The sequence below is a fragment of the Myotis daubentonii genome, chromosome 1 (assembly GCF_963259705.1).
Source record: "Myotis daubentonii chromosome 1, mMyoDau2.1, whole genome shotgun sequence".
Taxonomy (NCBI): domain Eukaryota; kingdom Metazoa; phylum Chordata; class Mammalia; order Chiroptera; family Vespertilionidae; genus Myotis; species Myotis daubentonii.
Window position 1 is genome coordinate 175,457,228 of NC_081840.1, and position 16,327 is coordinate 175,473,554.

The following is a 16,327-nucleotide window of genomic DNA, read 5'->3' on the forward strand; positions in this document are numbered from 1 at the left end:
GCACAGCCTTGCAGCTGTTGGAGAGCGAGGGAGGCTCTGGCGCGCAGCTGCTCGCCTGCACTGGGTGACGCGAAGTCCCGGTGTCCCAGAGAGGCGAGAAGGCGCGGAGATGCCGCCATTGCTATTTGCTCTGCCCTGGCGACTCCCTGAGACCCCGCCCTACTCAATTTATATTCCCATCCAGGCTGTGCCAGAGGCACAAGAGAAAACGCCTGCGCTTTTACAAAATCTCTAATCCACTGAGCTGGTTCGGGCGGGATCATGAGGCACCAGACCCTACGGGGAGAGGCGGCACAGACCTGTAGCGGTCGGAAAGCGAGGGAGGCTCTGGCGTGCAGCTGCTCGCAGGCACTGGGGGACGCAAAGTCCCGGTGTCCCGGTGTCCCAGTGTCCCGGAGAGGCGAGGGGCCGCGGAGATGCCGCCATTGCTATTTGCTCTGCCCTGGCGACTCCCTGAGACCCAGCCCTAATCAATTTACATCCCCATCCAAGCTGTGCCAGGGGCACAAAAAGACCCACCTGCGCTTTTGCAGCCTAACCCAACAAATTGCAGACTTCAACTCCTCGCACCCATGGGAGACACACTCAAGAAGCAGACCCAGGAGAACCAAGATGGCGGCGTAAGGTACAGACCTGTAAGTGCTGCCTCCCACAACAACATCGAAACTACCAACTACAGGACAAACAGCTATCCTACAGAACCATGGGAAAGCTGGCCCAGTGGAAGCTCTACAACTGGAAGGAAAGAAAGAAGAGCGTTGAGACTGAGTAGGATGTGCAGAGGTACCAAGTACAGAGCCCAACCCAGCAGGCTGCAGATTGCGGCTCCTCACATCTGGGAGGGACGCACTTGGGGGGCGGAGTCGGGTTCGGGGCAGGCTGGGGCCGGGCCCAGCTGGGCCGGCGATGTGGAACCGCTGTACCAGCAGGCGCACAAGCACGCCCACCGGTTCCAGTCTCGCGTGGGATGCTGGGAGACGGCAGACGGGCAGTCTGTGTACTTGGTGGAGGGCGAAGTCCAAGCAGGTGTGCTGGATGTTCAGCCACCAGGAACGCCTGGAGATTTTGTCTGGTGGGGAGCCGCCCGGCAGGGGACAGAGTGCCTAACTTCGTGTTTCCCCGGTGAGGCTGGGACGGCCCTGGTGAGGTCGGGACGGCCCCGGTGAGATCGGGACGGCGCTAGTGAGGTCGGGACGGCCCCGGTGAGGCTGAAACGGCCCCAGAGAGGCCGGGACAGCCCCAGTGAGGTCAGGATGCCCCCAGAAAGGTCGAGACAGCCCCGGTGAGGTCGGGATGCCCCAGTGAGGTCGAGACTGCCCCGGTGAGGTTGGGACGGCCCTGGTGAGGTCGGGACGGCCCTGGTGAGGTCGGGACGGCCCTGGTGAGGTCGAGACTGCCCCGGTGAGGTCGGGATGCCCCAGTGAGGTCGAGACTGCCCCGGTGAGGTTGGGACGGCCCTGGTGAGGTCGGGACGGCCCCGGTGAGGTCGGGACGGCCCCGGTGAGGTTGAAACGGCCCCGGTGAAGTCGGGACAGCTCCGGTGAGGTTGAAACGGCCCCGGTGAGGTCGGGACGGCCCCGGTGAGGTTGAAACGGCCCCGGTGAGGTCGGGACGGCCCCGGTGAGGTCGAGACTGCCCTGGTGAGGTCGGGATGCCCCAGTGAGGTCAAGACTGCCCCGGTGAGGTTGGGATGGCCCCAGTGAGGTAGGGACGGCCCTGGTGAGGTCGGGACGGCCCCGGTGAGGTTGAAAGGGCCCCGGTGAAGTCGGGACAGCTCCGGTGAGGTTGAAACGGCCCCGGTGAGGTCGGGACAGCCCCGGTGAGGTTGAAACGGCCCCGGTGAGGTCGGGACGGCCCCGATGAGGTCGGGACGGCCCCGGTGAGGTTGAAACGGCCCCGGTGAGGTTGAGACTGCCCCGGTGAGGTCGGGACGGCCCCGGTGAGGTTGAAACGGCCCCGGTGAGGTTGAAACGGCCCCGGTGAGGTCAAGACTGCCCCGGTGAGGTTGGGATGGCTCCAGTGAGGTAGGGACGGCCCTGGTGAGGTTGAAACGGCCCCGGTGAGGTCGGGACGGCCCGGTGAGGTTGAAACGGCCCCGGTGAAGTTGGGACAGCCCCCGTGAGGTTGAAACGGCCCCGGTGAGGTCGGGACGGCTCTGGTGAGGTTGAAACGGCCCCGGTGAAGTTGGGACGGCCCCCGTGAGGTTGAAACGGCCCCGGTGAGGTCGGGACGGCTCTGGTGAGGTAGGGACGGCCCTGGTGAGGTTGAAACAGCCACGGTGAGGTCGGGACAGCCTGGTGAGGTTGAAACGGCCCTGGTGAGGTCGGGACGGCCCCGGTGAGGTAGGGATGGCCCTGGTGAGGTTGAAACAGCCCCGGTGAGGTCGGGACAGCCTGGTGAGGTTGAAACGGCCCCGGTGAGGTCGGGACGGCCCCGGTGAGGTCGAGACTGCCCTGGTGAGGTCGGGATGCCCCAGTGAGGTCAAGACTGCCCCGGTGAGGTTGGGATGGCCCCAGTGAGGTAGGGACGGCCCTGGTGAGGTCGGGACGGCCCCGGTGAGGTTGAAAGGGCCCCGGTGAAGTCGGGACAGCTCCGGTGAGGTTGAAACGGCCCCGGTGAGGTCGGGACAGCCCCGGTGAGGTTGAAACGGCCCCGGTGAGGTCGGGACGGCCCCGATGAGGTCGGGACGGCCCCGGTGAGGTTGAAACGGCCCCGGTGAGGTTGAGACTGCCCCGGTGAGGTCGGGACGGCCCCGGTGAGGTTGAAACGGCCCCGGTGAGGTTGAAACGGCCCCGGTGAGGTCAAGACTGCCCCGGTGAGGTTGGGATGGCTCCAGTGAGGTAGGGACGGCCCTGGTGAGGTTGAAACGGCCCCGGTGAGGTCGGGACGGCCCGGTGAGGTTGAAACGGCCCCGGTGAAGTTGGGACAGCCCCCGTGAGGTTGAAACGGCCCCGGTGAGGTCGGGACGGCTCTGGTGAGGTTGAAACGGCCCCGGTGAAGTTGGGACGGCCCCCGTGAGGTTGAAACGGCCCCGGTGAGGTCGGGACGGCTCTGGTGAGGTAGGGACGGCCCTGGTGAGGTTGAAACAGCCACGGTGAGGTCGGGACAGCCTGGTGAGGTTGAAACGGCCCTGGTGAGGTCGGGACGGCCCCGGTGAGGTAGGGATGGCCCTGGTGAGGTTGAAACAGCCCCGGTGAGGTCGGGACAGCCTGGTGAGGTTGAAACGGCCCCGGTGAGGTCGGGACGGCCCCGGTGAGGTTGAAATGGCCCCGGTGAGGTCGAGACAGCCCTGGTGAGGTCGGGACGGACCCCGGTGAGATTGAAACAGCTCCAGTGATGCCGAGAGGGCCCCGGTGAGGACGGGACGGCCCCAGTGAGGTTGAAACGGCCCCGGTGAGGTTGAAACGGCCCCGGTGAGGCCAAGATGGCCCCGGTGAGGTTGGGATGGCTCCAGTGAGGTTGGGACAGATAATGGGGACCAGGATAGACTGATGAACACGGGTAGATGCAGAGGCAGAAGAGCATTGAACAGACTGTCAAACTATAGTGGGAAGCCTGGGGAGGGTTTGGGGGGGCGTGTTTAAAAGATCAACTGAAGGACTTATATGCATGCATATAAGAATAACCAACGGACACAAGACACTAGGGGGTAGGGGCCGGGGGAATATCAAGGCGGGGGGGAGGAGACATATGTAATACTCTTTGTAATACTTCAAGAAATAAAAATTATTTAAAAAAATAATAATAAAATAAATAAATAACTTCATGTGGAACAGCACATTCCAGGCATTTTATTAAGTAGAAGCTCACATTTATTTCCATTTACCTACAAAAGTGACATTGATCATAATGTTGAACAGAAGAATACTTGTGGAAAATTATTATTCTCTTCTATTATATGTTGATTATACATGTAAATAACTCAGTTTATTTGGAATCAAATGAAAATACTTCTCTGTCTGGCAGGTAAAGTGTATGCTGTGGGTGGACATGATGGAAATGAGCATTTAGGTAGCATGGAGATGTTTGACCCTCTCAATAATAAATGGATGATGAAGGCATCAATGAACACAAAGAGGTAGGTCAGCACAGTTGGTTGTCACAACTTGAGTTGGGGGCAGGGAGGTTGGGGGAGTTTCTGCTGGCATCTTGTTGGGAGAGGCCAATGATGCTGCTAAAGATCCTGTAAATGCACAGGAAAGTCTCCCACAACACAGATTATCTGGCCCCAAAAGCCAGGAGTGCTGAGGCAGAGAAGACCTGCTGTGTGCTCATCAGCCAAATCCCGTAATGTTGACATCTTAAACCATCACAGGGCAGTGATTGAAACCAGGAAATGAACATCAATACAAAACTGTTCACTAATATGTAGGCCTTATTCAACTTTTGCCTGTTTTTTTCACATATTTTTGTGCTTCTAATGTTTTTTCTTTTCTAATTATATTGGTTAATAATCTAATACAGTGTGAATAGAAACACAGATAGGTGTTTTTGCCTTGTTTCTGATCTTAATGGAAATGTCCTGGTGTTTCCCTATTAGGAGAATGGTTTTAGGACTAAGCTATATGTATTTTAACATGATAAAATACCCCACAATTTCTATTCATTATTTTTAATCATTATGAGTATTAATAGTTAAAATCTTCATCTACATAAATTAAAATATATGTTGATAAGTGGATCACTTTAAAGGGGAGGAAGATTTTTTAGTAACATGACTTAGTAAATGTTGACTAGCCCATTCAGAATTTTTTAAAAGACTCGAAAACCAAATTTTTAGATATTCTAAAGTGGAAGGATAGCTAATATGTGACAAAATCAGGATTCAAAAATGTAGTAGACCAAGCATACTCTAGATATAGAGGCAAACCTTAAAAATATTAAAATTAGAGTTATAGGTTAAACCTGCTTGACGTGTTTTTAAAAAATCAATTACAACAGTACAACACAGTGGGAAGTCAGATTTGTGATTTTGTTTCATATGGAAAAAGTACCTGAACCAACCTAAAGGCACAGCTCTAAAAAAAGAAAAAAAAAAAAAAGGAAGAAAGGAAAAAAGCGAATATAATATAGTTTCCTACATTAAGAGAATTGAAGCCTTTAGATCAATGGAGATTGTGTATAATTGTACTGTTCTTTATGCTGATTTGTCCATATCTATAGCTGTGGTTTCAAAAAGTAGGCTATGTAATATCAGTTGGGGTGTGGGAATACAAAATGAGACTCTACAATTTTAATTTAATAATTTTAAATTTGTTTTGAGTGGATGTTCTATAGTAAACATCATCTGTAGAGTAATATATGTTTTTACTTTGGAAAGAATTATGGTATACTAGAGGCCCGGCGCACGAAATTTGTGCACGGGTAGGGTTCCTAGGCTTGGCCTGCGATCAGGGCCCATCTTCCCCAGCTGCCAGCAGCCAGCCCCGCCCCCTGCCACTATTGCAGGTTGCCCTCTGTGTGTGGGACAACTGGCAGGGTGATCGGGGCCCCACTTGCTCGAACCCACCTTGGTCTGGCACCACCCACATCCGCTGCCATTCCCCCGCCCCCACCAGTTCCCTGTTCCCTATATGGTGATTGGAGCCTGTTGGCCGGGGGAGGGACTGAGAGGTTGGCTGGCAGGCCCTGATCAGGGGATCAAGGCCTGTGGGCTGGGGACAGCTCCTGCATTGAGCATCTGCCCCCTGGTGGTCAGTGTATGTCATAGCAACCAGTCATTCTGCTGTCCAGTCTTTTATGTTTTTATATATATAGACTAGAGGCCCATTGTAGGAAGATTCCTGCAAGAATAGGGCTTCCAGCAGCTGGAGCGAAGCAGAGAGGGGAGCGAAACCCGCTGAGGTGGACTTCGCTCCCACTCTGAACCGCTCCAGCTGGGTTTCCCCTCCTGCTCCCAGCCACTCCTGCTGGGTTTTCCCTCCCGCTCCCAGGCACTGTGGTGGGTTTCCCCTCCCACTCTCAGGCGCTGTGGCGGGTTTCCTCTCCTGTTCCCAGCCACTCCTGCTGGGTTTCCCCTCCTGCTCCCAGCCACTCCTGCTGGGTTTTCCCTCCCGCTCCCAGGCACTGTGGTGGGTTTCCCCTCCCGCTCCCAGTCACTGTGGCTGGTTTCCTCTCCTGTTCCCAGCCACTCCTGCTGGGTTTCTTCTCCCTCTCCCAGGCGCTCCTGCTGGGTTTTCCCTCCTGCTCCCAGGCACTGTGGTGGGTTTCCCCTCCCACTCCCAGGCACTGTGGTGGGTTTCCCCTCCCACTCCCAGGCACTGTAGTGAGTTTCCCCTCCCGCTCCCAGGCGCTCCTGCTGCATTTCCCCTCCAGCTCCCAGACACTGTGGCGGGTTTCCCCTCCAGCTCCCAGGCATTGTGGTGGGTTTCCCCTCCCGCTCCCAGGCACTGTGGTGGGTTTCCCCTCCCACTCCCAGGCACTGTGGTGGGTTTCCCCTCCCACTCCCAGGCACTGTAGTGGGTTTCCCCTCCCGCTCCCAGGCGCTCCTGCTGCATTTCCCCTCCAGCTCCCAGGCACTGTGGCGGGTTTCCCCTCCAGCTCCCAGCCACTCCTGCTGGGTTTCCCCTCCCGCTCCCAGGCGCTGCCCCGCGCCGCTGTGGCTGGTCTTGCCCTCCCATCTCCCGCCTCCCACCTCCGCAGCCTTGGCTCCGTTTCTGTCCTTGAGGCCTCTACTTAGCGCCCTTCTGTACCACTTGGCCTCCATGTTGTCCTCAGTCTTCCCTTGCAACTGGTATATGCAAATTAACCGCCATCTTTTAGCTTCTCTAATTGAAACATTGTATCTTTTGGAGCTGTTTCTTCAGGAGCTCAGAGCCGGGCGCGGCAGGCGGGGAACCTTGGCTTCCTCCGTCACTGGAGCAAGCAAACCTCATGTTCGCTTCAACTGCCTGGCTGCCGGCCGCCATCTTGGCTGGCAGTTAATTTGCATATCTCCCTGATTAGCCAATGGGAAGGGTAGCGAAGTTACGGCTAATTACCATGTTTCTCTATTATTAGATAGGATAGGAGTGCACAAAAATTGTTGGAAATGTAACTACAGACTAGTAGGTTAGTAAGAGTTCTGAAAACTGTCATATAAAACATTGTTGAAGGGTTTTGGTCTGGAAAATGAGCACTTAAGAGAATATCTAGATATTTAAAGAGATGTATGGTGCTTTAGAAAGAAGGAATGAATATTTATTTATAGATCAATATAATAGTAATGGAGCATACTATATATAATACCTCCCAGTGACTGGAATTATGTATGTATATGTCAGAAAAGTAACATATTTTTACAGCTTGAATTGGATTACTTGTTCTTTTTTAAATTTAAAATTCAGCAAACAGGGTGAGGATTTCAAAAACAGCTTAACACTGTATATAAACCTAGCTACTACAGTAATTCTGCCTCTTTGTTTCAGAGTGAAAATGGGATAAAGGAAAGAAAAAGGGCTATCTGAATAAGTATTCGACAAAACCTAACTTCAGACATTATGGCTTGTATAGTTTGTAAACTGTACCAGCATTTGCTTTTTACCAAAACAAGCAATTTTAAATTAAATTGCACATGGGATACATTGCCAACTAATTTTCTATTATCTATCAATTTAACATGAAGTGTTTTTAACTGAATATTTCTCATGTGTTATAAGTATAAAAGATTAGATGGAACTGTGAAAGAGTTATTTTTAAAAGAGATTTTTAGCCTTTTTCTTCTCATGAGGAGAAAGAATTCTCGGGAAGAAAGCTGACCTTAAAATACGCTATTATCTCCCACTTGTCTACAAGTGGCATTTTAATACTTTAATAGGGTTTGATTTATGCTATGTGCTAACTACAAATAATACAGCGGGGCCTTGACTTACGAGTTTAATTCGTTCCATGACAGAGCTCGTAACTCAAATTACTCGTATGTCAAATCTTAAAGTGAACGAGTGAGACACGTGATGCTGGGCTGATGTTGTGGCGTTCACTGTGACGTTCGCTGCGCCAACTAGCGGTGGGGTATCTGAAGCTGGCTCGTAACCCGAATTTTAGCTCGCAACTCAAAGCAAAAAATCGGCCGAGCGACGGCTCGTATCTCGAAAAACTCATTAGTCGGGACACTCGTAAGTCAAGGCCCCACTGTATTTAAATTGTAGTGCGTTAATTAAAATAAGGGAGTTGGCTAGTTTTTAGCCAAGAATTGAGTGAAACTTCTCTAGCATAATAGCAGTTGAATTTCTTTAATCTTTTAAAATATGCCCTGAGCACTTTACAATAGCTATCCAACTATAAAAATAATAGAACTACAGTTATTTTGTCATATTATTTGCTAACAATTTGTATTCCCCCAAATCATTTTTTCAGTGTGCATTTCAAGATCATAGTCACATATAAAATATCTGGGTTTCTTTACTTTTCCCCTCTTCTTTTCCGTCTTTCCACTAACATGGACACTGGTATTGGTTTAACCTGTGGTTTTATTGAAACTCTTCATCCTAACAGAGCATATCCAGGGGTTGATTTATTTATTCAACAAACACCAGTTAAGTGACCATTGTAAGACATACCAAGTGCTGAAGATACAGCAGTAAATAAGGCAGCCAAAGGCCCCACTTCCATAGAGCTTACACTCTAGAAGGGAAAATACTACAAATAAAGACATGATTACAAGGGTAGTAGTAATGTGAGCACAGGAAAAGTAAAGGGTGCTGGAGAGTGGAAAAGATCTCAATGAAGTCCCATTTAACCTAAGGTCTGGAGGCATAGAATAATTTAGCCTAGTTTAAGTGGTGGTGGGTGGAAAGAGATGAAGAATCTTCGAAAATTTAGAGGTGAAGTAGTGCAGAGAGCATGAAAGGTGTCAAATATGGGTGAGAGATCAAAGGGATAGTGTGAAGAAATAAGGCTGAAACAGTAGGCAAAGAAAGGGCCTTTTGGGTTTGCCAAAATTTACTTTATCTAGTGGGCTTTGAAATACACACACACACACACACACACACACACACACACGCACACTTGCGTGTGAACGCAATTTTTAATAGCAAGGGGACAACAGAATCACATTTTTCATTTCTAAGATCCCCTGCATATGAAATGGAGAAGGAATTTGAGAAGGACCAGAGTGAAAGTGAAAATAGTCTGGGAGACCAAAAGGATTATTGTAATGTTTCAGCCAAGAAATAATGGTGGCTGAGACTTAAGTAGTAGAAGGTGGAATAGAGGAAAGAAAACATATTTGAGAGATAGTTCAGAAGTATACTGTCAACAAGATTTAATGATGAATTAGGCTTGGGAGCTAGAAAGAAGACAAAGGCAGAGGCAAGAATGGTTCCTGCTTAAGCATCTGATATGTATAGTGATGTGATTTTCTGCATTAGGCAAAACAAGATAGTGAACAGAATGAAATTTTTGTTTGTCTTGTGATAGGCCTGTTAGTTTTCAATTTCTGTGTATCACAAACTTAGCCATACAAAACAACACTCATTTATTGGCTCATAGTTCCATGCGTCAGATATCCAGCAGGTTTGACTGGGTTTTCCACTTAGGGTCTTACAGGCGAAAATCAAGGTATAGGCGGGGCTAGGCTCTTATCTGGAGGCTCTGGGGGAGAAACTGTTTCCAAGGTCACGTAGGTTGTTGATAGAATTCTGTTCCTTGTGGTTGTAGGACTGACTTTCTCATTTTTACTGGGCATTGGCCAGGGCTTACCCTCAGCTCCTAGAGACCACTCTCAGGTTTTTTCCAAGTGTTCCCCTCTATTGTCAAACAAGCAGTGGCATACAGAGTTGCCCTCATTCTTTAATTTTCTGACTTGTATTCTGCTACCAGCTGTATTTTATAAGTCATTGCTTTATACTCAAACGAGTTTAATATGACAAAATGAATGACTACATTATTCATAAGAATTCTTTCCTTCAATACTCTTTTGGTAAACTTAGAGTTAGAAACTCAGTAGAACAGCTGCTCTCACCAGTAAAAATAGCTAATACATAGCACTAAATATGGTCAGTCACTGTTCTTAGTGCTTTACCTAAGCACTGTTTTTACTCCTGTCTCAAATAGGGTACAGATGAAGAAGCAAGGTGGTAGAGATTTATAAGATACACTAATTTATCCAAAGTACATACCAAGTCTGTGACATAATAGTTTTAGATTGCTGCAATGTGTTTTTAAAGAAGTTTATGTAATCTTTTTATTTTTTAAAATATATTTTTATTGATTTCAGAGAGGAAGGGAGAAGGAGAGAGAGAAACATCAATTATGAGAGAGAATCATCAATCTGCTGCCTCCTGCACAGCCCCTACTGGGGTTCGAGCCCATAACCCAGGCATGTGCCCTGACCAGAAATCGATCCCATGGCCTTTTGGTTCATGGGTTGATGCTCAACCACTGAGCTGCACTGGCCAGGCTATGTAATCTTTTTCTGATCATCGTTACTGTGGATTAGTTGTTTTTTAAAAATATATTTTTATTGATTTCAGAGAGGAAGAGAGAGAGAAAGAGAGATAGAAATATCAACAATGAGAGAGAATCATCAACTGGCTGCCTTCTGCACACCCCCTACTAAGGATCGAGTCTGCAACCTGGGCATATACCCCGACTGGAATCGAACCCTGGCCTTCTGGTTTATAGGTCATTGCTCAACTACCTGAGCCACACATACCAGGCTGCGAATTAGTTTTTAACATAGGCTAAGTCTCTTACTTTCCAAAAAGAGAAATAAATGCCCTACATAAGTAAAGCAATGTGATAAAAATGATGTAATATAAAAGTTGATGTCTTTTAAATGTGATATAATGAAACCCTGCAACAAAATGTGCTCTGCTGATTATATTAATTTAATCATTGACTTCTTTGTCTTCTTACCTTCATAGTAAACCATTTGTCAGTTCATCAACTTCTCAATGCAACTGTTTTACTTATTGAATGTTTTGGACTTCATTTAATGTATTTTGTTGGGTTTTAACTTTATTACTTCATATGAATTTAAAGTAATCCATGTAGGCTGTGCATTATAAAACTCCAGAGGGCACTGCTCACATAGACTTGCAGCCCTGTAGCCATCTATTGAGAAGCTTCGATAAATCTAAATATAATTGGGTGGAGGGGGTGCGACACATTGAAGTTTAACATGATGAATGACTTGTATTAGCACAATTTTTCTTTTATTTGCTATCTGTTTTCTGAAAACAAACCCAGAGGCTAAAATTTGTTTTATTGTCTTTGCAGGCGAGGAATTGCCTTAGCCTCCTTAGGAGGCCCAATTTATGCAATTGGAGGGCTAGATGACAACACTTGCTTCAACTACGTGGAAAGATATGACATTGAATGTGACCAATGGAGTACAGTAGCACCAATGATTACTCCCCGTGGAGGAGTTGGCTCTGTGGCTCTAGTAGTAAGTTATATGGCAACTTGCTCATTGGACTGCATTGCATCATAATCCCTAACCAAATAAGGAATGATCTGGGATATTCATATCTTCAGTATGCACATATTGATTATACACCATATTATTTCATGAAATGCTGCTTTCTTTCAAGATTCTGATTTACTACTAAAATAATGTATAAATCAATTAAAAAACTAATGTGACATGTTTTTTATTTTCTCTTTACGTAGAATCATGTTTATGCAGTAGGTGGCAATGACGGAGTAGCTTCTCTGTCGAGTGTGGAGAGGTATGATCCACATCTGGATAAGTGGATAGAACTTAAAGAGATGGGTCAACGAAGAGCAGGCAATGGAGTCAGTGATCTCCATGGTTGTTTATATGTTGTTGGTGAGTGGATAGTATTTCTCTGGTCTAATTTATTACAGGATATACAATAATCTTTGTATGTGTGTGTGTTTGTATATATGTGTATATATATATGTATAATATGCAAATAAACTGGGCAGCAGAACAACCAGTCACTATGATGCACACTGACCACCAGGGGGCAAACGCTCAACACAGGACTGCCCCCAGCCTTCAGACCCCGCACCCGATGGGAGCCAGCAGGCCAACCTCTCAGTCCCTCCCCTTGGCTGGCAGGCTCCGATCGTCCGATGGGGAATTGGGAACCAGGGGTGGGTGGCGATGGATGTGGGCAGCGCCAGGCCAAGGTGGGTGCAAGCAAGTGGGGCCCTGATCGCCCCACACACAGAGGGCAACTGGCATCAGCGGCAGGAGGCGGGGGCAGCTGCCAGCAGCTGGGGAAGATGGGTCCTGATCGCAGGCCAGGCCTAAGGACCCTACCCATGCACAAATTTCATACGCCAGGCCTCTAGTGTGTGTGTGTGTGTGTGTGTATATACATATATATACTAGAGGCCCAGTGCACAAAAATTTGTGCACTCGGGTGGGACGGGGGGTCCCTCAGCCCGGCCTGTGCCCTCTCGCAGTCTGGGACCCCTTGGGAGATAATGACCTGCTGGCTTAGGCCTGCTCCCGGGTGGCAGAGGGCAGGCCCAATCCCTAGGTGCAGGCCCTGGTCGGGCTCAGAGCAGGGCCGATTGGGGAGTTGGGGCGCCTTCCCCTGTCATGCACAGAGCAGGGCAGATTGGGAGGTTGCGATGCCACCCTCAGTCACGCTCAGGGTAGGGGCACCGCCCCCTGTCACACTCAAGGCAGGGTCAATGGGGAGGTTGTGGCGCCACCCCCTGTCACGCACAGAGCAGGGTCAATCAGGGGGCTGGGGAGCTCCCCCCTGTCATGCACAGAGCAGTGCCGATCAGGGGGTTGAGGAGCTCCCCTCTATCACTCACAGAGTAGGGCCAATAGGGGAGTTGGAGCACCGCCCCCTGTCACACTCAGGGCAGGGCGGATCAGGGGGTTGGGGCGCCGCCACTGTCACACTCAGGGCAGGGCCAATGGGGAGGTTATGGCTCTACCCCGTCACACACAGAGCAGGGCCCGTGGGGGGCGGGGGGGTTGGGGCGCCGCACCCTGTCACACACAGAGTCGCAGGGCGATCAGGGGGTTGGGGAGCTCCCCCCTATCAGGCACAGAGCAGGGCTGATCAGGGGTTTGGGGCGCCTTCCCCTGTCACGAACAGAGCAGGGTGGATAGGGAGGTTGTGGCCCTGCCCCCTGTCACACACAGAGCTGCAGGGTGATCAGGGGGTTTGGGCGCTGCCCCCTGTCATGCTGATCCCGGTGCTGGGAGGCCTCGCAGCTCCGCTGATCCTGGTGCTGGGAGGCATATTACCCTTTTACTATATAGGATAGAGGCCTGGTGCATGGGTGGGGCTGGCTGGTTTGCCCTGAAGGGTGTCCTGGATCAGGGTGGGGGTCCCCACTGGGGTGCCTGGCCAGACTGGGTGAGGGGATGATGGCTGTTTGCAGCTGGTCACACACCCTTCAGGGTGGGGGGTCCCCACTGGGGTGCCTGGCCAGCCTGGGTGAGGGGCTGAGGGCTGTTTTTAGGCCGACTGAAGCTCCCAATTGCTCCTTTCTTTTTTTATTCTGGGCCAGCTTTAGCTCTGGCTCCAGCTCTGAGGCCTCTGCTGCTGAAAGAAGGTATCTGGTTTGTTTCGGTTCTATAATTAAAACAACATATAACTCCAGCTCTGAGATCCCGGGCTCGCTGAAAGCAGGTTTCTGGGGTTTTGTTTAGCTTCTATATTTGTTACAATGTTTCTTAAACTGCAAGCTCAGAGGCCGGCAAGGCAGGCGGGGAACGTTGGAGTCCTCGGTCACTGAAGCAAGCAAGCCTTATGTTAGTTTCAAGCTGCCTGGCTGCCGGCCGCCATCTTGGCTGGCAGTTAATTTGCATATCTCACTGATTAGCCAATGGGAAGGGTAGTGGTCGTACACTAATTACCATGTTTCTTTTTTATTAGATAGGATATATATAGATGATATGCAAAGTGTCCCCTCGGGAGTTTGACTGGGAGACTGGGAGTTCAATCACTCGCTATGATGTGTGCTGACCACCAGGGGGTGGCACAGAATAAAGGAAGGCCCCGGCCAGCAGCCGGAAGGACCCGATTGGCTCTGATTGCCAGCCAGGCCTAGGGACCTTATCCATGCACGAATTTCATGAACCAGGCGTCTAGTAGTGTTATAAAACAACATAACACAAATTATTTGCATTTAGGTTCAAGTGGAATCAGTCCTAAGGTTTACTTTTGAATTCTTAGGGTTCACATTCATGCTTTGTTGTTTACATTTTCCTCGTTCATGTTTAAAACTTCTAACTCCATATTTTTACTAGGAGTAGCAAGTATATCTAACATAAGAAGTTACATTTAAATAAGATATATTTTTTTTCATCTAATGACACAAATTGAATGAATGTGCTTTGCAAAAATCTTTAAAGATCTAAGACATGTTTTCTCATCCCAAGAGAATTATGTTGACTAAGCAAACCAATAGTTATTTCATATGCATAATAGGTATTGGCTTCTTCTTAATTGCTTTTTGACTTACTGAATTGTAGAGTTGGAAGAAACCATAGGACAGTGCTTTCTCAAACTTTAATATGCACGTGAATAGTATGGAGATATTGTTAGACTGCAAAGGAGAGGCCCAGATTCTGTATTTCTAACAGTTCCCAAGTGATAATTGATGCAACTTCTGGTCTACTCCCTTCCAGTACTAAGGTTTTAAAGGGCCAAGAGATGGGAATAATAATAATATCTATCTTTTAGAATTCTTTTTAAGAATTAGAGGCAATATTTATTAAACATCTCAAATCTGGTACTTTGTAGTTACCCAATAAATAGGTGGCTATATTAGGATTAGTAAACCCTTCCTCTACAGAGGAAGAAAAGAGTTCAGAGAGCTAGTCACTGCATGCATCATTGCATCCTCTTTTCCTCTGCTTTGAAATTTTTATTTTAAAATACATATTTTTATTTATTTCAGAGAGGAAGGAAGAGGGAGAGAGAGATAGAAACATCAATGCAGAGAGCAAATAATTGATCTGCTGCCTCCTGCATGCCCCCCTACTGGGGATGGAGCCCACAACCCGGGCAGGTATCCTCACTAGGAATCAAACCCAGGACCTCTTGGTCCAAGGGTCAATGCTCAATCCACTGAAATACACCAGCTGGGCGAGACACATTTATTTTTAAGAAAAGAGCACTGTTAAAAATAACAGTCTTCGTCTAACCCTCAGAAACATTATAAGTAATATTGTCAGAATGATCTATAGCAAACATGACAAACTCAAAAGCTAACACAGGCCAAATAAATGAGGCATGCGGCCTGTGGGCTGTGAGTTTGATATGCTTGACCTAGAGTATGTAGCATGAAGATGTAGTTTGGGCAAAAACTGGTAAGAATTCAGTCATAGTTTACCAACTCTAATTATTATGGCAATTATGGTATTAAGTAGTTGGAAAACTTTAACTTATACCTAAATGAGTTAAATGACTTAGTATAGTTTATTCTCTTCTCAAGCCCTGTTACTATTCAAAATATAATGCACATGTGTACACACAGAAGGGAATCCCGGTGCTGTCTTGCTTGCCCCTAGGAAGCTAAGGGAAAATTATATAAATGTCTGTGTGTTTTTTTGCTTTTATGTTCTCTGCTTAGATACAGGGATTCCAATTTTTCTTACTTTAAGATTTTCAATCCTAGTATTAAGGTAAAATACAATTTCATTTATCTTGACTTATAGAAAATATGTCTTAACAGAAGTTGGGAGTGGTAATAGATTTTGAGATGAATTTTTTTCTTATTTTCTCTGTTTCCTAAAAAGATTTGTTTTGTAGAAGCTATTGAATTAAGACTTAGCAGTAATTTCTATGAAATTTAATGCTGTTAAAATTTTTTCCTTCATATAGGTGGTTTTGATGATAATTCTCCTCTGAGTTCGGTTGAGCGGTATGACCCTCGAAGCAACAAGTGGGATTATGTAGCAGCACTTACCACTCCCAGGGGTGGAGTGGGGATCGCAACAGTGATGGGCAAAATCTTTGCAGTTGGTGGTCATAATGGCAATGCATACTTAAATACAGTGGAAGCATTTGATCCAGTGCTGAATAGGTAACTTTGTTTTCTCTACACTTTAATGGGATCTTCCAGTAACTGATTATTTCATGGTGCTAAAATGCTGCCACATGGGGTTAATATAAAGCATTTGGGATATCTTGTCTCCCTTAGGAAGCTTGGTGTCTTTCAAAACCAGTCCCATGATAGGCAGTTTTGTATAAAGTAAATCATGCTTTCTTTTAAGATAACATTCTTTCGCCCTAGCCAGTTTGGCTCAGTGGATAGAGCATTGACCTGCGGACTGAAGGATCCCAGGTTCAGTTCTGGTCAAGGGCACATGCCTTGGTTATGGGCTCGATCCCAAGTGGGGGGCGTGCAGGAGGTAGCCAATCAATGATTGTCTGTCATCATTGATGTTTCTATCTCTCCT

General features: G+C 48.1%; 1 protein-coding gene across 4 annotated transcripts in view; it reads left to right on the top strand.

Moving 5' to 3' along the window:
- Positions 1–16,327, top strand: part of KLHL8 (kelch like family member 8) — a 48,921-nt gene that overhangs the window by 30,470 nt on the left and 2,124 nt on the right. For all 4 annotated transcript variants that reach the window (XM_059665984.1, XM_059665991.1, XM_059665999.1 and 1 more), the window contains 4 exons: positions 3,967–4,078; positions 11,200–11,368; positions 11,593–11,752; positions 15,750–15,951. In XM_059665984.1, the coding sequence (XP_059521967.1) occupies positions 3,967–4,078; positions 11,200–11,368; positions 11,593–11,752; positions 15,750–15,951 (643 nt within the window). The remainder of the gene's footprint in view (positions 1–3,966; positions 4,079–11,199; positions 11,369–11,592; positions 11,753–15,749; positions 15,952–16,327) is intronic.